This window comes from Anas platyrhynchos, chromosome 20 (assembly GCF_047663525.1).
Source record: "Anas platyrhynchos isolate ZD024472 breed Pekin duck chromosome 20, IASCAAS_PekinDuck_T2T, whole genome shotgun sequence".
In the NCBI taxonomy this organism is placed as follows: Eukaryota; Metazoa; Chordata; class Aves; order Anseriformes; family Anatidae; genus Anas; species Anas platyrhynchos.
In genome coordinates this window covers 6,972,944-6,993,878 of record NC_092606.1, presented here as the reverse complement: position 1 = coordinate 6,993,878, position 20,935 = coordinate 6,972,944, and the positions used below count along the sequence as shown (strand labels likewise).

Here is a 20,935-nt window from a genome sequence, read left to right as displayed (position 1 = left end):
CGTTGGGTCTGGCGAAGCTCGGGCTTCCTCCCACCTGCATCCTCAGCCCTCAGCAGCACTGCTGTGTCACGCTCCAAGCTTGCTCTCTCTACAGCATCATAAGGTGAAATACGCAAAGGCGGTTTGTAATTAGGAAAACAATCTAACATTTCCTATTTATGAGATTAATTTTAACAGTTTCTTTCTTTTTTTTTTTTTGAGGTTTGTTTTTATTTGATACGAACACAACAGGAGTATACATATCCTGTGAGCAGACATTGGAGAAAGTTGGATGGAGTGGGGTGCTGTCGGCTCGTATCCATATCATTGTGCCCCTGTTGTGTTTCCTAGAGCAATCATTTTTAAAAGAAAAAAAAAAAAAAAAAAGTATTTTATCTAAATGCCTAATAAATAATATTATTTAAATAGTTTTAAAATAATTTAGGACTGAGAATAAGAAGCCTCAGTTGTGAGAGAAGAGACTTAAAATATACAGAGAGAGAAAATACCCTTAGCCTCCTAGAGCCTCTACTGAGAATTTCATGAAGATGCAGTGCCCCTTTGTCAAAGTACATTGTGATTTACTCGCGTGTTAATTTAAAATGAGAGACTGGTTTCCTGTGATGTTCATCTTTGTTGGCATATGTTTGAATTTCTGAATTCAAGGCTGATTTTCTTCTCATTCAAAGTTGGTCAAGATTTAAAACAAAAAACTTTAAAAAAAAAAATCAAAAAAAAAGAGGAAAAAAAAAAGAAAAAAAAAACACCTGGTGCAGCAGCAGCAACTTTTCCTGGTGTGAACTCTGGAAATGCACGTTGTAAATTGATCTTTGTCACGGAGGAGTTGTTTAAGTTTTCTTGCGGTGTGGAAACACGTTCAGACAGGCTGTCCCTGGCTAGGTAACACGTCACGAGCGAGCGAGAGAAAAGCTGCAGAAGCAAAAATGAAAACCATTGCGCTAGAAATTCCCCCTGCTTGCGGCAGGGGAGCGCGTGTCTGCACGAGGGACAGGGCAGGGGGCCGCCGGTCAGCACCGAGCCGGCCGGCCCCGCGGTGAGACCTTACGGTGGGCAAAGGGGGAAGGTGCTGAGCTAGTTGCAGGGCACATCACCACTTCTGTGGATTTGGAAGCAAATTTGCACTTTGCCTTTCGAGGGTGTCCCACTAAAAACCATCAGATGCATTTCCCACGCGAGTTTTTTTTTTTTTCCTTTGACATAGTCTGAAAGAAAAGAGAAAACAAAAAAAAAAGCCCTATGGTAATGATTGGATAACCTCAGCAAAGAAAAAGCTTGTTCCTGTCAGAATTCTCTATGCATTTCTGTGTTGCAAAGCGTTTTCTGCCGTTCCTTTCACAAAAGCGGGCACTGTGCGCCCCACTCGCTGGAAATGCTCCGCGAATGTCAAATGTACGAATTTGGACGTTAATTCCAAAGCAGATGGAGGCTGGCTGGGGTGGGGGGGATGTTTCTTTTTTTTTTTTTTTTTTTTTTTAATTGTTTCCCTCATGTCCCTTTTCATTTTTTATTAAAAAAATTAACTCTTTGCATTTGTGCAATAACTACTTGCCATGATAATGGGCAGACCTTTGAAATGCCCCGACTACTAACACAGCACAAGATGAACTCAAACAGAAAGTGGTGTACTTTTTCCTGAGAACTTTTTTTTTTTAAATAATAAGCTCAGTTTTTACCCCAGTGTATTGTGGTGTCTTACATTTTTAGCAGTATTTTATATTTTTTCTGTAACGCACTAAGTCTTAGATGTTTTTAGAGCTTGTTTGTTATATTCACAATCACAGATTAAAAAAAAAAAGATCCTCACAAAGACCCAATTGACCAAAAAAAGTGTCATTTTTTTGTACAAGTAGCTTTGAGAAGCCCACATTGTGTTGCTGTGACTCATCTTTTGTAACATTTTATTTCTTGGTATTTGTTTAAACATAAAAAGTAAGAGTTTATATGGCTGGCAGTAGCGGGGAAGCGCTCCCTCCGTCAGCAGAATGGCATTGTTTCTTCTGTCTTTGTTTGGTTAGCCATATAATGTTTGTTCTCAGCACTGTACAACGGTCCCTATATGATATGGAGAAGCAATATCACTGTATGAAACTCACACGATGTATTATTATTATTATTATTCACTAGCACCCTAGGTGTGATAATTGAAGTAAATATCTTTTATACAAACACAATTACGCGTGGGCTGTCTTTATTAAGGTGAGACCTGAGTCCAAGCAGCAAACATTTACATTGGCGTTCTGACTCTGTCAGTGATGTCCAGGGGAATGAAGGGGCTGGATTTGGTGGGGATTTGTGTTTACCATGGGAACAAAAATGTACATCTCATGTATCAGTTTCTGAGGGGAGAAGGGAGATGTTTTCAATACTTTAAGTGTTGGACTTCCAAACCGTATTCTTTTTCAGTGAAATTCAAGTGTTGTCGGTAAGAGGTGCACACCCAGCTTCACGGACAGAAAAGATGTGTTTTGAGTCTGAGACTGCAAGGGGGATTGTGCTGAGCACCAGAACAATATTATTAGCTAATTAAAAAACAGACAAAAAACAGATTAAAGAAATTGAGGTCAGAAGCGCTTGACATTCAAAAATGAAAATGGATACTTGGCTCACTCTTTATTTTTACAGATACTTTATCTAAAGATGAATTCATCTTCTAGTGCCGTGTAAGATGTTGTTCCTTTAAATACACTGAGTAGTTAAAGAGAATTTAAAATTTGGTGTTGGTAAGGAATTGATATTTTAACCCATCAGTTGAATTACATTTAAAAAAACAGTAGAATAAACCTCTAGCTTGAGTACTCTGGTTTTCAGGTAGAGTGTGTGTGTGTGCGTGCCTGTGTACTGCTCTTTTACCGGGCCTGCTGTGTCTGCTTTTTGAATTGTGTTTTTTGAATTGGAATTTATTTTGAGGGAACTAAGTTTACTTTGTCTCTTCCTTAACTGCATTAGGTATGCACATTTCCTGTGTATTTTTCGCAACAGGCTGTAAGCACATTTGCTGTGTCCTAGGCTGTTTCCTACAGAGTAGGACATGCTCAGTGTTGCGGGAGGAGTTTTGAAAGCCCAAGTTGGAAATCTGCTATAGTGCTACCCCAAATGTCGAGCTAGTTATCCTGGAGATCGGGGAGCTGGGATGGGCTTTCCCCTCATGCTCCCTTTTCTCCAGGTATCGCAGGAACCCAGCCAGCTGGTTTCACTCTGCGCCCTGTGGCACTGCGTTGTGTGCTTGCTCTTGCTCTCCCTCTTTGCCATCTTGAGCTTTGATAAATCCTGCAGGAGTGGGTCACTTTAAAATGGATCGAAAGTACTGTATAATGCCTTCATTTCTTTGTGAACATGTGCTTTCTGTTTTTGAAATGTCTGACGGGTTGTTCCACAGGTTGTAAAGGTTCTGGGCTTAACACTTCTTTTTTTTCCTACTGCTTAATGACCAGTCACACTGTTGATTGCTATAAATGGCATTGTCTTGTAGTCTTATATAATTTTATCCTGATCACTTGAAGCTTGATGCTGAACACCTACACTTTTAAAGTGTTATTACTCAAGTTGGTTAATATGCATATTTATAAGTCACACTTTTCTTTAGGTATGGCGGTATTGGCACTGACGTACTAAAACCACATGTTGTCATCAAAAGATGCATTATACTTGTGAAAGCACAGACCCGGTAGTGAAGAAGGTGGAGGGGGTTTGGTGTAGCTCAGAATCATGCACCCAGTATAAAACCAGACTGACTTCCTCAGCCTGAATCTTCAGAAGTTTATTTCTGGAAACTCAGAGGGCAACCAAAACCACAGGGTCAGGAGCAGATACCTAGGGTATTCCATGCAGGTAGCTGGATTTTATGCAACAGCTTAATTTTGTAGCCCCTCAGAAGGATGTTCAAAATGCCTTTTCAGGAGAAGCATGCGGTGCATGATCCCACAGGCACTTCACATCAGCGCTGCAGCATGCCTGGGTGTCACTAATGTTTCTGTTAGTCAATAGCTGCTTCTGGAGTTAGCTGCTGAAGCAAGGGTGAGGTTTTACACTGGAAGTACTACGAGCATTGCTGAGTTAATGGGAGAAAGTCTCTTTTGTAATATCCTTAGGTATGGGGCTAAGTTAGCACCAGGTGAGCAGATGGGGGCCACAGGTACTGCCCATGGGCCTGCTGCTGCCCTGCAGCCAGCAAGAGGTGGTCTGGCTTTCTGTGGTGAGGGCCATGCAAACTGCTTGTGCGATGCTCTTGGGCCCCACTCTTCCATTTTGAGCCGCTATCATTTTCTCCTAAGTGTTTCTGTTTTAATGGAAGTGCTGAAGAAATTGTGTACTTGCCAACAGAGGGCTTCAGAAAACATGATTTGATTATAGTAAAGCATTTTATTTTCTTTTTGCTCCAAGCTATGGGAAACTGATAAGAAAATTCAAACTGTTTTCTTGAACTCTTCCTAGTTACCCATGTAATTATCTTAGTACCCTTGGAAATAAGCCGCTCCTCTATGAAATCTCTCTCCTTACAGGGTGAATTTATTAAGTGGCACTGTGTTTCTTTTCTGGGGGCTGTTTATTTTGGAGTGGCTGGGCCAGGAGGAAGGGAAGGAGAAATCCCTCAACCCTTCCCTTCCCGGCAGGCCCTCAAAATTCCAGAGATGTGGTAAAAGGAAAGGGGGGAAAGGAGGGGAAGGAGCAGAAATCGCGCCTGCACCTCCTCCCCCAGCAGCTGGCAGGGAAAGGCCAGGAGCTGGCAAACAGCTCCTTAATGACAGCCCAGGGGCGTCGAAATGATCCATCCCTCAAAGTGTGGGGCCCCTTGATTTTTCAGGAGCCATTGTTTCCACAAGCCTTTAGGTTTGTGCCCCTCTGTGTGCTATGGCTGGCCAAGTCAGGCCAGGCCGCGGAGCGGTGTAGAGGAAGCCGCCATGTTATGCGGTGTTCCCTCTGCAAATCCGGCCTTGGGCCATGAGGTGCTGTGAGGAATGCCCTCATCTCGCTCCTCTTGCTCTGCCCCAACGTCACCTTCACAGTTGTGTCTAAGGGCACTGATGAAGTCTGCAAGGGAGTCTCCTTCATTGTGGTGAGCACAGCAGTTAGGGTGAAGGGCCTTTTCCCTGTGCTCCCGACCCTTTGTCACCAGGGCAGAACAGGTCTCAGACTTTGTCCTCAGGCTGTGAGGTGTGATCTGCTTCCTACTGTCCCAATTTTTATTGTATTTTTGACAGTACATGGAAGTAAAAATAAGGTTTGCTCTTCTTGCCTTGGCTAGCGCCAGTCCTGGCTCTTGCCATCCAGGTCCGCGCACCTTCTGCGAGCAGCCCCAGAGGACATCGCTGAAGGTTCTTGATGTCTTCTCCTGCAGCCTCTGCCTTTGCAGAGCAATCATTGCACTTCATCCCTGGAGCTTTCCCAGGGCTAGTAACAGTGGCTAAAGATTAGGTAGATGATGCCTTGGAGTTTCCTGTGGCTTTTAGAGTTGTCATCATCCCTTTCTTTTTGCCATCTTCTTTCTTTTTTGTCCCTTTTGAGAAAATGTGCAAATCTTGTGGCAGGTACAGAAGTAATAAACGAGGACAGCCTGATTGCTTCTGGTAAGCAAAACTGCAGGCCAAGATGATTCCCGGACTAACACCATGTGGGCATGCTGGTTACAACAGGTGCTCTCAGAGCTGACTGAACTTTCTTCCCTCTGGAGATTTCTAGAGAGGTTGCTTCAAAATGTCCCAAAAGACCAATCCTTGTGTGACTTCTCTAGTGTTGGTGGGCTTTCTGGAGCACTTGACTTGCATCTCCACTATCTTTATTCACTCTTAGGAGATTCTTGGAAGAATATACACCCTTCAGGTGATGGTGATATTCCTTCTTTGCCTTATGAGGTGAGGTGGACCCCAGGAAACAGCTTGACTGGGCTTCTCTGCTCCAACCTGCTTATTAGCATGTACTTCCGAGCAGATTTGCACCACAGAGGACCCACTAGATTTGAGAGGCAGGGCTCTGATGCCTCCAAGTAAAGAAATGTTAAATCCTTCCCTGCCTTCTTACCCTGTTTCTCAGCCTGCTGACAGCTCACAGCAACAGCAGCTCCAAGGAAGGGACTTTGCATAAAGTTAAGACCGAATTAATGGTCCCCATGCAGCTGTGGACCATGCAGAAATGCTGTCCCACACTACAGAAGGGCCAAGAAGGAACTGGAACTGTTGAAATGTATGACATGAAAAGGCCTTTAACAAGACTCTGTTGTGGGAAGGATTTTGGCTCTGATCTTTTGTTGCTTAGAAGAGGACACAGAAAATCATCCAGGACAGGATCTGCAGCATATGGACACTGCCCTCTCATCCCTTCAACTACAAAATGCAGAGTCAAGTCATCTCCCTGTGATTCACCTGGAAGGGGAGCAGGACTTTGGGCAATAATAGTACCGTCTTTTTCAGACTTCCTTAAAAGCCAAATGCCAAGTATTTTAAAAGCCTGAAATTGTGCCTTAATTTATGTATAAACCTGGGAGCTCTGGCATCAGGTAGAAGTAGAGCTGAGACTTTGTTGGCGTGGAAATTTTCATGGGAGACAAATGCCAAAAAGCCTTAGCATCTGCATAGTGAAGAACGACCATTTCAACTTCTGAGTAACTGTCCTCAGCAACCCGGTCATTAACCAGAGCGGCCCAACGTGGGGAAAGGCTGAGAGAGCTGGAAAAATCAAAGGACCCAGCTCCTGCTGCTTTTTTTGGATCTCGCACCTCGTCCTGGCGCGCTCAGGCACCAGTGTTTGTGTTGAGCGAGTCTCCGGCTTTGAGCCTGGGTTTCTCAGCCTTAAAGTCAAGGCAGTCCAAGACTTGGTTATCTTACCATCATCTTCCTTCCAGTCAATAAAATAGGCTTAAAACCTTTGAAGTACTGGATTTCAATGCACTACAGTTGACTTCTGAGAGGGTAGATTTCAAAGAAAGCTTCAAGCATGCCACATCATTTCTCTTCTTGTTTTCTTATATTTTTACAGTTATGTAAATCCGGGGAGGCCAGACAGTAACGGAGGCAGATTAAAAAGTTACCATGAGGCAAATGAGGGTGTGAACGTGCAGAGCATCAGCTAATTTGCAATAACTGCCCATGTGTGTGCTCCTACCCTGCAGATCCCTTCAGCAATATCACTTACCTCTCATTTCCTTCGGGCTAAGAGGATTCACATGAGCAGTTACTGCAGTCTCTTGGATGTGTAGCAAGTTACAGCCTATCTCACCCCAAGGTGATTTATTCATCTGTCTGTATCCTCAGTAATCAAGCCACCATCTTATGGAAAGATTGCCTCTCATTTATTTATGTCTGGCCTTATAACTTCAAACTAAGTTGCTAGTATGTCTTAATTCTCTCCATCTGTGAAAACAGATGCTGTTTATTTTGGATGATTTGCCAAGGGAGTCCGATTGCTGGGGCTTGTTACAGGAGTCAAAGTTGCTGTTGCTCCGTGGCAGCGCTGGGCTCGCTGGCTTCGAGCACTCCCGAAGAGCCCCTGCATCTGCCGGGCCCAGCGCTGCTCGCAGCGAGCCGCAGAGCCTGGTGCCTCGGGACTTTTCCTCGACACTCGCTACAAGGATTTTTTCTTGCAGCTCCTGGAGGCACGCAAGATTGGCCATGTTATCCAAAATGGAAGCGTGAGGGGCATCTAAATCTTTTAGTCTCAACTTAGGACCGTTTGTTTTCTCTCTGCTTGAGACGCCACGTGGCCTGTCCGCACGGACACTTTGCGTCTTTCCAGAAGCACACGTCTCTTGGCAGTGTCATCTGTGGCTGAACCCTTCAGGAGGCTGAACCTACAGGAGATTGCACCCAACAGATAACATCCTCAGAGCTTATGGACTCAGCCAAGGCTCTTTTTAATCCCTCATTCAGTTTTGGTCAGGATATGATGCATTTCAAGGGCCTTACCAATATTATTCTTCCTTCCAGACAACCAATCTTTTTGCAAAGGGCATGGTTTGTTGCAGAGGGCCCAATTGCTCCTTCCCCACTGATGTTAGGCCAGATGCTGAGTGATGCAGAAAAAATTTGAAGAAATCAGAAGTCTCCCTTCACCCATCCTGGGGGAGCAGGAAGATCTGAAGATCCAGCAGCTGAGAGATGAAGAGGGGAAGGCAACCAGAGTAGTCAGGCAGAAAGGGGACCTGGGCTTTCCCATCCTTGCATCAGATGTCTTCATGATTTTATTCTAGTGTCTGCTTACTGTAAGCTCTGGTCAGTACCTCTGTTCTGTGCTACTTCATAAGTTTATTCAGCAACAGGGACGCTTGCAGCTTCTCCAGGTCAGTCGTGCAGGCTGTGTGGGAGGAGTCCTGTGGCTGATCGTTTGCTGTGAGGTGCTTCTCTTCTTGCCCAGGATTCCTAGGAAGGTCCTGCAGGGCTGTGGTGTTCAGGTGGTAGCCCAAGTTCAGTGGTAGGTAGCCAGAGGTTCATGGATTTACTCAACCCTCGTGTTTGTGTCAGCAGAACTGCTGGGAGTGTGGTTACAGAGACACCGTGAAACTTTAATGAGCGATGTGTTACTGGCCAGCCAGGCCAGATAAAAGCTCAGGACTTCTGGATCAACGTCACGGAGGTTTTGGATTAGGAAAACCATGTCCCAGAAGGTTCCGGTTCACCCAGCCACCTGCTGATACCATCGCTAGTGCCCCATACAAAACCCAGTCCTGTTCCCATGTGCTCAGCCACCTTGCCACAGACCCCAGGAATGTGTAAGAAGGGTTTCAGCACTACTCCTGCCTCGGGTACTTGCTTTCTGGGTATCGGGTGGAGCTGGCAAGGAACAACCAGACCTCCCAGTGCGGCACCAGGCAGGGCTGGTGACTTCGACCCACACCGGGCCATCCAGTTGCTGCATGACAATGCTTTTACTCGTAAAGCCATATCAGGGCGAGGCCTGGCATGTTGGAGATGGCTTCTTTCGTGCCTGAAAAGTCAGGGACGATTAATTTTGAGGATAAAGATACCGGGTTTAAAATGCCAGTTACCTCAGGGCTTCACCTTCTTTGTTTCATTATCTTCTGCAGCACCACTCCGTCCTCCACAGCGTTTGAGGTATTTGCACTTCTGAAGGGTCAGAGGCAGGAGGAGACAAAGGCAGATTCTCTTTGCTCAGCCTTGAAGCCTGGCATGACCTGGGGAATGCCTGCTGCTGCTGGAGGGGAGCGCTGCTGGCCTCTGACCTTCCGAGCAGAGAAAGTTGTGATTAAAAAAGCTGCAAAGAAAGATACCGGGGCAGGGGGGTCAGAGGAGGCTCCATGCACTTCTGCGTTAGACGTGGTTCCTGTCTTGTTTTCATGGCCCATTTGTGGAAGAGTGGCCAAAGCCTTGGAAGTGAACCCCGGGGGAGGAAGGACGCATCTTTTCTTTACGAGTGGGAGACGAGTTCCTGTGCTGACCTTTTGCTCTCCTGAGCAAACTGCGAAACTCGCTCCATGCAACCCAAAGCAAAAAGATCATTTCAGAGAGAAACCAGGGAGCTGGGCACCAGGGCTGGGTCTTGCAGGGGGTCTGGGGTAGGGTCCTGGCCCCGCTCGGGCACGGTGCACCCGCAGCACCATCGGCCCCGTGCGTGCCAACTGGGGCAGCCTTCCGCAGCGCTGGGCCCCACGGCCCAGGTTTGGCTAGGGAGAGCTTCCCAATTACCTTTTAATGCAATTTTAAGAGACAGTCAATTAAATAATTAACCGTAGGGAAGAGGTTTTCTTCTTTCCAAATCTTGTTAATGCAAATATTTCGCATCAGGCCACCCATGCTTCGGGAGCGCGGAGCCGTCCCCATTCCTTGCGGAACACTGACCTCCGCTGGGGCGGCTCGGATACTGCAGCTGCTGGGGGCTGATCAGGGCTTTTACCTGGGCCTGCAAAAAGCAAACATGCAGGGGGAAAAGAGGAAAAAAAAATAAAATCGTGCATTGTATCTGAGGCATGAGACCGCTCCCTTGCTCTGCAGACAGGCTCGGTCCCTTATGGATAACGTAAGAATTGCTTTTTGGGGAAAAAGGAGGAAAAATTTGCACTGGCAGAGCTTGTGCTTTGCAGGAAAGCAGCGTTTGCTTGGGCGTGATTTCATCCTGAGCCCAAATCCACCAGCGTCTGCAGGACCCCGACCACAGCCAGATTTGGGGCTGGCAGGACCCGTGGTGCCGGCATGGAGCCGCACGCCTCGCGCCTTCCCTCTCAAGTCTCGGGCATGGGCAGGCAGCCCCCTGGGCACAGCCCTGCCCTCACCCCCCAGCACAGAGCTGCCTGGCTGCTGATAAAGGAGGGGTTTTGCCTCCCAGCTGCCTGGAATCCAGGCTGATAATTACAGCGGGAATTATCAGGGAGGGACTGGCACGGCTGGGACCTGAGCTTTCACCCACCTGGAAATCCAGGCACTGAGGGACGTATCCTGCGTCCCTGCGGCGGGGAGGCTGCCGGTGGAAAATGCTGGGGCTGGGATGGGGCTGGTCAGGTTCCTGCTGTGGGACAGGGACCCTGCTTGCTGATGTTCTGTGTTTTGGGATGCATTTGTGACCAGAGCAAGGTGCATGCCCTGGGAGCTGGTCCTTTTCCTCTTGTTGCAGCTCCCTTCTGGCCCAGCCACATCTCTGTACTGCTTCTTATCTGGGCCGGGGCTACACAAGGGGAGCCAGAGGCTTTGGGTTGCTCCTGGAGCGTCCCACCCAGCGCCTGTTAGGGTTTAGGCATGGGTTTTTCTGGGGGAGCAACTGGAAGGATGCTCCTTCATGGAAAATCAGATGGGCAGGGACATGGGAGCCATACAGCCTTCACCAATGCCATGGGGCAGGGCTGATCCCTCCTGAGCCCAGCCCCAGAGACAACCCCTGTCCCCATCACACTGAGGCAGGCTGGACGAGTCCCCTTTGGAGCACACCAGGGATCACTGCTGTGCTCTTGACACCCCTAGAAATAGGGACAGAGCCCTGGAGAAATCAGGGTCACTGCCCTCAGGCTGGCTTCGGTGCCCCCGTTGGGGCTCTCTGCCCCTTTCTGGAGTCCCCTGGGTGCAGCACGTGTTGGGCCACCCCTGGGTGACAGCCCCGGCTCTGTTTTGCAGTGCGCTGTGCGGAGCTGCAGATCCAGCTGACGGAGGCTGCGGCCACGCTGTCTGGCCAGAAGGAGCTCGTCGCCAAGCTGGAGCACGACCTCAGCACCATCCAGACCCTCTCCGCCGTGCACCGCCCGGACGCGGAGGTAACTTCAGCTCCATCAGCCCCCGGAGGTTGAACACCACTGGTGGAGGGCCCACAGCAGGCATGGGGGTTGTTCCAGCTCCTCCTCTTTTTTCTTCTTCTTCTCTTTTTTCCCTTTTCTTTTTATGTTCTCATTGTGCCCTTGCGCAGGACAGTGCTGACATGGGAGGGGGTGGCACTGGGGAACCACCCAGTCCTTCTCCCTGGGGACAGGATGGGTTTGAGGGCTGAGCATCGCCTCTCTGCACTGTCTCGGGATTGACCCTTGCTGAGCACCCATCTGGCAGTGATGCTTCCCCAGGGCTGTGGGTGCTGGGTGGGAAACACTGACTCCTCTCTGCTTGCACCACCCAGGGCGCAGCTGTCCCCAGCCTGGAGAAGATACCGGAGCCCATCAAGGAGGCCACCGCGCTGTTTTACGGTGAGAGGCAGGCACAAAACTGCTCAGGGTGCCAGGGAACCATCCCAGAGGGGTGGGCAGGGTGGCTGTCACCTCCTGGGGATGGCAACACGAGGATGCTCAAGGCGAGAGCAGACACAGCCTTCAGCAGGGGTGCTGATGGGTTTTCCATGTTCAGCACAGTTTGCTGGACCCTTGAGACGGGGCAGCAGGCGCATGCCGAGATGTTGAACCTGGGCTGGAGCACGCACCCTGTGCTTCGGATTTTGCTCTTTCCCCACCAAACTCCTTCTGGAGCCAGCGAGCTAAATATTTCCTTTACATCAGCTCCTGCAGCTGAGGTCTGCAGGATAAAATGAATCAAACAAATAACAACGGTTGGCTCTTCTGGGAGAAAACCCCACTTCCTTTCCCTCTTTTTTTTTTTTGTTTTGTTTTTAAACGTTTTGCAAACCCACGATAAACAGCATCACGTCAGCAGCCCCACCAAGCCAAACAACCTGCAGCCACCCCCCCCATGCTGTGAATAGCGCCCGCTGGGGCCTCCTGCTGCTGAAAAGGCAGGCGGGGAGGGAGGGGGCAATGGGCACGGCCCCCCCCGTGGGGCACCCACAAACTGGGGCACAGCAAGCTGGTGGTGGATGTGGCAAGCGAGTCGTGTCTGAAGCTGAGCGCTGTCCGCAGGTCACCCGCCGGTGCCCGGCGCCCCGTTCCCCGAGGGCCAGGTGGACTCGCTCCTCTCCATCATCTCCAGCCAGCGGGAACGCTTCCGAGCCAGGAACCAGGAGCTGGAGGGGGTACGTGGTGAGGGGACGGTGGCACCCGCACGCTGGGGCTGGCTGCTTCAGTGGCCTGCAGGGGGGTTATCATCAGCACAACACCGGCAGCACCACTGCGAACACGAGAACAATAAATTCGGGTGTCAGCAGGACCAAAGCCTCCCCTCCTGCATATCAGTGTTGCTCTTCTTGAAGGTCAGGTCCCAATCCCTCCTTGGCCATCCTGCACGGTGCTGGGGGTGCTGTCCAAAAGGCAGGTGGGGAGGTTTGGGACAGAACTTCACCCAGCTGAAGCACAGCTCTAAATAACCAGCTGGCAGGCTGGCTCTGCACCGCCCGGTGCCCACCTTGGCTGCCCCAGCCCTAATCGGGGGCCCCGTTTGGCAGCAGCTGGGGCCATTTTAATTAAGGAGCAATTTTAATTGAAAGCTGAGGGATTTGAATTACTGGGAGGGGAGAGCCTCCCAAGGATTGGCCCCAGCCAACCTCAGCTGTCCTGGGGTTCGGAGATTCAGCGAGCTGCCCACGTTTGCACGGTGAGGTGACACCGCTCTGGCATGCCCGTGGTCCTTCCTGGGGCTGTGCTGAGCTCTCATCTCAGCTTTGTGGCTCTGCATCCCCCATCAGGATGGGAACTGGTGGGGCTGTGGGCATTGGGTTGGATCCAGGTGGGCTGCCTGACCTCGCTGATAACCCCCCTCCCCACTCCCCGCTGCAGGAGAACCGCATGATGCAGCACACGGTGCAGGCGCTGCAGAGCGAGCTGGACAACCTGCGAGCCGACAACATCAAGCTCTACGAGAAGATCAAGTTCCTCCAGAGCTACCCCGGCCGGGTGAGTGGCTGTCCGTCCGTCTGTCCTGCGGGTGGCTTCGCACAGACAGACAGACCCCAAGCACGGATTGTTCCCTGCAGTGCGCAAGAGCAGGGGGAAGGTGCACGTTACCTGCGTGCCCCTCACGTTGGGAAGCTGGGGACAACTGGAGCGAGGAAGGATGCAGAGATACACTTAGAGGAGCAGGCTCCTAGCCCACCTGCTGAGCCAGCAGTGTTGAACCATTCTGAAGGGTGTCAGATTCTCATGTTTCCTCCCCAAAACAGCCCCTGCAATGCCTGTGCTGCTCACTGCCCGCAGCACGGTGCTCCAGCGGGCACGCTGTGGATGCTGCTGCCCGACCAGGCAGCAAGCAGTTAAATCGGGCTCTCCTGCAAGAAATCCCCATAGTTGGAGGCTGAGAAATCGTTCCTCCCGCAGTGCGGTGAGTCACTGCCCACCGCTGGTGTGCGGGAGGTTGGCTCAGGCCATTCATCTGCCTCTGCAAGCTTTCGGTGGTGCAGCTGAGCCCGGAGACCTCGGGGCTGAGCGCGGCGCTTCGCCGTGTGCCAGGCGGGGAATAGCTGCGAGCATCGGCTGCGTGCCTGAGCCAGGGGCTGCTCCAGTGGGGTTTTAGCCCGAATTTCTTGCAGCCAGCAGCGAGCTGCTCTGCTTCTGCCCTTCTGGGCAGCCAGGGCTGTCCCTGAAAGAGCAGGAACCAGCCCCAAACCCTCCCACTTGTCCCAGGAAGGCCAGGAGGAGATGGGAGCGGGGCCAGGCTTTGCTGCGCACGCCGCACCCCCTGCGGAAATGCTGCCACCCCAACAGCTGCTGCAGAGCCCGCTTTATTGATGGACATTTTAACAGCGTTTGGGGATGGGAGACTCCCACAGCCCTGCAGGGCCTTATTTGGATCTCGTGCTTATGCCTGAGTGAGGCTGGCCCCTCTGACATTTTTGCCAGTGTCTCCCGCGGAAGATCATCCCCGTGTTTATCTGGTGCCACAAGGCAACCCCTGGATGCCATTCGCCTGAGCTAAAGAGCACAAGCCTCCCGCGCGTCGCGTTGCATAATTCACGACCTAATCAGGCATGTGACAAGTTAAAAATAATCATCAAAGATCATTCAATAAGGCCAGGAGCTGGTGACTTCATAGCCCCTAAATCGGGATCCCAGCTCATCGGGGTATCGCCTTGTGGCACGTAAGGGCACATTTGCTAAAGGTCTGCTGGCAGTGGGGTTTGCCCGCCTTGAACCCGAGCCACCGGTGGCCGTGCAGGATGAGGGGCAGGACGGGGGCACCCCACGGGAAGCCCTCCTGGCATGGCAGCGTTGTGGGGGGGCTGCAGCGGGGGAGCCTCCATCCTGGGGGTGAAAACTGAGCGTGTCTGAGCCCAGCCCCATCTTTCACTTCTGTTGAGGGGGTTCCTTTATTTTTCTTACCCCTTGCCCTGACAATAACAGCTATGGGGTTAGCAGTGATTTCCTCCTCATAAAGCACTGTCCCCCTCCTGCCTGATCTGGCAGGAATTTGGGTGTGATGTGTAATAACACATCGGTCCTGCTGCATCCATCAGGGTCGTTTCCTCCAAACAAGGCTGGGGAGGGCAGTGCAAGTGCCATGGGGGTCAGGAGGAGGGGGATATGGGGGCTCCAGCTCTTTCTGCCTGTCCATACATCGCTTACACAGGGGTAGGGATGTGCAGCTGTACCAGCCAGGGGTCTCACCCTGCCTTCACTCCTGCAGGGCAGCAGCAGGGACGACACCGAGCTGCGCTACTCCTCGCAGTACGAAGAGCGCCTGGACCCCTTCTCCTCCTTCAGCAGGAAGGTACGGGCAGCCCCCGGCACCCTCCCTCTGCACCAGCCCCTCCAGCACCAAACCTTCCCTGGTTCTCATCCCCCAAATCAGCCCTTCGGGCCCCAAACCCAGCTTCTTGTTCTTTGTGCTTGCAGGAGCGCCAGCGCAAGTACCTGAGCCTCAGCCCCTGGGATAAAGCCACGCTGAGCATGGTGAGTGCGCTGCGGGGTGGGGGCAAACCCTTCCCTGCCCCGGGACAGGGGTGCAGAGCCTGCTGGGGTCACGCTGCAGTCCCCAGAATTTGATATCTCTGCGAGGGAGCACCGGCCAGCAGCAGCTTCTCTATTTTCCCTCTGCAGAAATGGGGATTTTCTGGTTGTTTTTCTTAAAATGCTGCCTCCTCCCAGAGCCTTGGTGCAGCTCGCGGTGGTTATGGGGTGCTGACCCCATGCTGCCTCCTCGCTGGCAGAGGAAGGTGCACGCTGCATCCTCCCTCGTGGCAGCAGCAGGAGGCTGTTAGAGCAGAGAGGAGGGGAGAGACATTGTTTTCCACGCTCGCCCTTTCCTTTCCCCTGCTCCTCCCCAGGGACCTGCTGGGATCGGGTGACCTGGCCCCAATGCCACAGCCCACTGCGGTGTCACAGCCGGGGGCTCGGGGACAGCTCGTGTCCCCCAGGGTCACCGTGAGTCTCTGTCAGCCACCCACGTGCATTCCCACGGCTCTGGAGCATTTTGCTGCTTCCCCAAACCTCCGCCTGAAATTACTGAAAAGGAGCCCGCAGCTGACCCCAGCTAACATCATGCCTTGTCCTCTGCATCACGTCTGAGTACCTGCAGCCCCATGGTCACCCCCAGAAACCTCCAGAGATGGGTGCAAAAACCTCTTCCCGTGCCCTGAGCCTTCCTGCTCTCCCTCCTGACAAAAAAACATCAGGGAAAACACTGGGGCACTGCCGTCTGCAGCAGCAAAGGCTCATGGCAGGGCTTGGCTGCCATCCCGTAGGATGGAGTGCTGCTTTCAGAGTTAAAACGGGACGTGGGCATCGAGGCAATCTGAGTTAGGCTTGGATTTGTGGCATTCAGGGTCGGGTGTGGGATGTTAACCCCGGATATCTGGCACAACAGAGGTTAACTCGGGAGTGCTGGTCTGCAACAGCCACGGAATACAGAAATATCTCGTAATAAAGGCAAAGTTGTCATTTGCATAAAAACTAAGCAAATGCCAGCATGAATATGGATTGGGTGGCGTGCCAGCACCACGGAGAATTAATGAAAGGCATTTACAAAAAACTGACTTACGGGAGTTACTCCTTGGGAATATTTAAGAACATAATCTTGTTTGTTACAGCAGCCTCCGCCGTGGCTGTGAATAGAAAAGACAATTTCAGCATGGGGTTGGTTTGGTGGGAGATCTGTGGGTTTTAATGCCAGCCTCGGAAATCCCACGTGGTGTTTGGGGGAATTTGCTTATGTCCATAATGAATCCCTCGCTTTTGCAGCAAGAGTAAAGAAGCGGCGGTGTAGGCAGGCGGGAGCTGTGCGTCACGAGCTGCTCTCCGAGGCTGTGGGTGCTCCTGGGTTTGGCTCTTTTTGATGGGATGGACATGTGGGTGTTCCCCTTGGGATGTGGTGTCGTGGCAGTGCCACCAGCTCCAGCCACGAGGCTCCATCCACGCTCAGGCATGCGGCTCCCCTAAAATCAGTCTGGGGGTGCCCAGCAGCCTCGGGAGCTTTACGAGTTCTGGGGTGCTCGGACATCACGCACCCAGAGCTCAGCACTGGGCTGTGAAAGGTTTTAATGCAGCCCTCGGAAATACCTGTGGAACGTGTGCCCAGGTGGCTGGCGAAGGGCTGCTGCAGCTCACGACTTCCACAGCTCATGAATTAAAGATGTGCGAGACTTAATTACTGCCGGGGCTCCTCTGCGGCGCGTGCGGAGCTGCAGGCAGGGCTGTGCAGGGCAGAGCCAGGCAGAAAGCTCAGAACGAGCCCTCGGGAGCGTTTTTGGCAGGGGCAGCCCGGCAGGGTGCCCCACGGTTCACAGCCTTGAATTCCCCTCCATTTCGGGCGAATGGCCCTGGGCGTTGGGTCCCCTGATCCGTGCTGAAATGGGATTTCTGCTCTCGCTGCAGGGGCGGCTCATCCTGTCCAACAAGACAGCTCGCACCATCGCCTTCTTCTACACGCTGTTCCTGCACTGCCTCGTCTTCCTGGTAAGTGGAAGAGGTTTTAGGAGTAAAACACGGCCACGTGGAGCAGGCTTCGTGTTTCCAGGCCCGGTGCAACGCCACCTCCCTGCTTGCTGGGTACAACCCTGGGTGCCCGGTCACCTCTGTGGGCACTGAGCTCTGCATTTCCCCCTTGCCCTTTGGCTCTGCTTCTCTCCAGTTTTTGAATTTCCCCCCCGTACGTCAGAGTCAGAAGCAGAGGTTTGGGTTAGGAATAGGGGTGGCTGTGGAGAAGGCTCCCTCCTTGCTGCAGGGGCCGGATCCTGTGTCCACAGCTGCCTTCCTCGAGTCCTTTGCTTGTTCAGTGCGATGCTGGGGCTGCAGCCCGTGCTGCCAGGGCCATCATGTTCCTCACGATGCAAGCTCCCCTAGCCTTGCACAGTTACTGGGGGCTTAGTTAGCTTTTCAAGGAAAAAAAAAAAAGTCTAAACATCAATAATTAAACAATGAAACAAGATGAAAGACAAGTCAGAACAATATTTCTGTCCCGATCATCTCAGAATAAATCCAACCCCGTGTTATTTTGGGTGAGGAAAGGAGCAAAGAAAATAAAAAGTTAGGCATCATTAAAGTTTAAAGCGCTAACCTAAAAAAAAATAAATCATAAATATTGCATGGTTGGGATGATCCAGCTTCATCCAGATGCAGAAGGGCCTGGAGCCCAAGCCTGGGACTGGGCAATCCTGCAGCCTGGCTGCTGCAGAAACGTCTCTGCGGCAAACCCAGGGAAGGCAAGAGGCTGTCGCACTTCCTAGCACTGCCTTTCGTGGTCTCAATCACAAGGGGAAAAGAAGCCAAACCGAGCTGTGACCTCCCCCAAGCCAGTGCCCAAAGCATGGCTCCAAAGGCTTCACACCCATGGGCAACCTCAGACATCTCCTTGCTCCGAACTGCTGCGGCAGCGCTTTCCTGGCAAAAATAACGTGCTGCAAAAGGTCAGCCCGGCCACTGGGAGGGCAACGCCACAGCCACAGCTGGGGTAACGTGCGGGTAACAGGAGGGTGCAGAAATGCTTGGACCCGTCCTTCGCCGTGGGGCTCTGACTGATGCGGAGGGGAGAGAATGTGGTGGGGACGGGATGTCGCGATGGGGACGGGATGTCGTGATAGGGACGGGATGTCGCGGGGTGTCACGGCAGCGACACGCCAGGCAGAGGCTGGCACGTGAGCCCAGAGCTGACTGCGTTCCTTATTTTGCAGGTTCTCTACAAAACCGCCTGGAGCGAGAGCGTGGGCAGGGACTGCGCCGCGTTCTGCGCCAAGAAGTGGGTGTGAGCGGGGCCCGATCCTGCACGGGGTCGGCAGCGGCTGCCCGGGCTGGGGGGGGGTTCACAGCGGGGTGTTTGAGCACCCTGCTGGAAGCGAGGGTGGGAAGTGGGGGTGGAAAAGCAGCTAAAAACTGGTGTAAAGGCAGAGATGAGGATCAGACCCCTACCTTGACTTCCCCAGTGTCTGGAAGTGCTAATCATCGAGGCTAGCGCCCCGAGGCGAAGCGCCCCACGCTAACCAGCTGTGCCCTCTCCCCAGGTTCGCCGACCACGTGCACAAGTTCCACGAGAACGGGGACGTGGGGGACATGTGGCAGTGAGGCCGGGCTCAGCCCCGCCGCTCCTCCAGCGGCAGGATCCGGCCCCTGGCGCCCGCTTTGCTGCAGCTTCGCTTTCTGCCTCGTCGGATGGAGGCAACGCTTCACCCCCTGCCCTGGCTCGGAAATCAGCAGCCTCGCTGCGGGAGAGCCGTCTGCAGGACACGGCCCCGATGTCCCCCAGCGCTCAGTCGTCACCGAGCGACGTGGGAAAGGCGAGATAAAAGCTCCTCTCTCCGGCTGCAGTAGCTCATTCAATCTTGTTTCAAGTGCGGCGCGACATGGGGCGGACTAAATTTAGCCAGAAAATGGGGAGGGGGGGGGGAGATGTTGTACGACTCTTAAGCTTGCATTTCAATGTGTTCTGCTATTTGAGAATTCCCATTTTGCTCCCGTTTATTGAATTATCCGAAAGCAATCGGTCCTGCTGGGCTTTGGCAGAGCGAGCAGATAACGGTGCTCAGCCGAGCCGCTCGGCGCGGTGCCTTCTCCCCGTGGCTCGGTGCTGAGCTGGGTCCGCAGCATTTCTCAGGACCCTTTCAGATGAGTGCCACCACCACGGTGCTGAGCTCCAGCACACGGTCACGATGGAGCAGGGACCTCGGCCTGAAGGCAGCGTGGCTGCTGCAGAGTCACCCAGCTTGAAGGGAGGTGCTGATTTTGGGGCTGAGCCCTGCGGGTGCTCGGGGCTCTCTGCTGCGCCCTCCCTGCCCTGCCTTGGGTATTTCGGGCAGTCCCCGCAGCTCCAGGCTCAGGGTCGGTCTGTTCAACCTCTGACCCCTTATGAGGCTGAATGAGCCAAACGGACCTATTGCTGGTGGTGGGCTTGATGAGTGGGGGGCTGCTGGTGGGAGATTTAGGTTGATTTGGGGGAAAATTGACGGGAGGAGAGGCTGTGATTTGGGGAGCAGGTTTTGGTGCCCCTCGTGCCCGCCCAGCTGCTGGAAGAGACCAACGTTAGCATGGCCTGCAATTAAAATTCTCCTCCTAAGACAGGAGAATCTTGTGGCTTCCAATTAATGTTTCATTGCCGATTCAGATCTGTTCTGCTGGGAAGCTGGGACCTCACACTGCACGCACAGGCAGCAGTCGGCTTCACATCTGCTACGGGCAGCAGAGGTTTATTTATAGTAGCCATGGCCCGCGGAAAAAATGCAAAATACTCATAAATGGAAGCGGAGAACAAACACAGAGGGACCAACCCACGCCTGTCCCACTGGGCACGGGACAAACCAACCCACAGCATCTTGGGGTTTTTAGGATGGATGCGCAAAGGATGGAGCTGGGGCTGCGGGATGCTCAGCACCGATGGCGTGCGCCCAAGGGCCAGGGAGATTTCGGGCTGCTTCTCCTACCTCTCCATAAACTAATCGACTTTAGATGTGTGGTAGATGATAGTTTGCTCTCTGACATGGGTAGCTCAGAAACGTGATCCGGGGAAGGGTGGGATGCTTGCTGAGGCTTTGCCGGGAAGGCTCAATTTGCTTTTTTTAGAAGCTCTATATGGTGTCTTGGAATTGCAAAACTTCTGCAGCTATTCACACTTGTACTCTTCATAAATGATTTCAAATAGATGTTGAGTTCTGCGGGATGAGTGATGGAATAAACTTAGATCCGCGTTGACTGGATCATTTTTGTGCTTTTTTCCTTTGACTTTCGGTGTTCAACAACAGCGAGGAGACGTCCTGCCCCCGTGCCAGGGGCAGAGCGTGCAGCTGATGCTGGAACCCCGTCCCCATGGGTGCTGCTGTGGTGGTGAGAGGGCTGACCATGGTTTTCCCCCAGCTTTCTCCTCCTTTTTTCTTGCTTTTTCATCCCAGATGTGCTCTGGCATCCTCAGCCTGGCGTTTTGGTGGTCCCCTCACCCCGTGTTCCATCCGTGGCACATTGAGGGGTTGCAGCCCCGTGCGCTCGCGTCGTCCCCTGCGATTTCGCAGCAGCTGCCGGACGTCCGGGTGGCTCGCGGCGAGGACAACTGCCGCTCCCCAGCGTTCAGCTTCGGCTGCCAAAAACCGTCTGACCGTGGGCAGGGAAAGCCCAAATTCGGGAGGGTTCTTGGGTCTCAGCCTGCTTGCGTCTGGCCGCAGCCTTGGCCAAGTTTTCGGGGCTTCCTCGGCAGCCGCTGCTTTCTAGAGACGCTGGGGA

General features: G+C 52.4%; 1 protein-coding gene across 1 annotated transcript in view; it reads left to right on the top strand.

Moving 5' to 3' along the window:
- CUX1 (cut like homeobox 1) overlaps positions 1-20,418 on the top strand; it is a 267,949-nt gene extending 247,531 nt beyond the window's left edge. Inside the window, exons 15-23 of the mRNA XM_038165931.2 lie at positions 11,049-11,185; positions 11,539-11,605; positions 12,269-12,381; positions 13,082-13,198; positions 14,925-15,008; positions 15,134-15,190; positions 17,111-17,191; positions 18,406-18,470; positions 18,733-20,418. Coding sequence (XP_038021859.1) covers positions 11,049-11,185; positions 11,539-11,605; positions 12,269-12,381; positions 13,082-13,198; positions 14,925-15,008; positions 15,134-15,190; positions 17,111-17,191; positions 18,406-18,470; positions 18,733-18,793 — 782 coding nt within the window. The 3' untranslated portion in view covers positions 18,794-20,418. The remainder of the gene's footprint in view (positions 1-11,048; positions 11,186-11,538; positions 11,606-12,268; positions 12,382-13,081; positions 13,199-14,924; positions 15,009-15,133; positions 15,191-17,110; positions 17,192-18,405; positions 18,471-18,732) is intronic.
- The last annotated feature ends 517 nt before the right edge of the window (positions 20,419-20,935 follow it).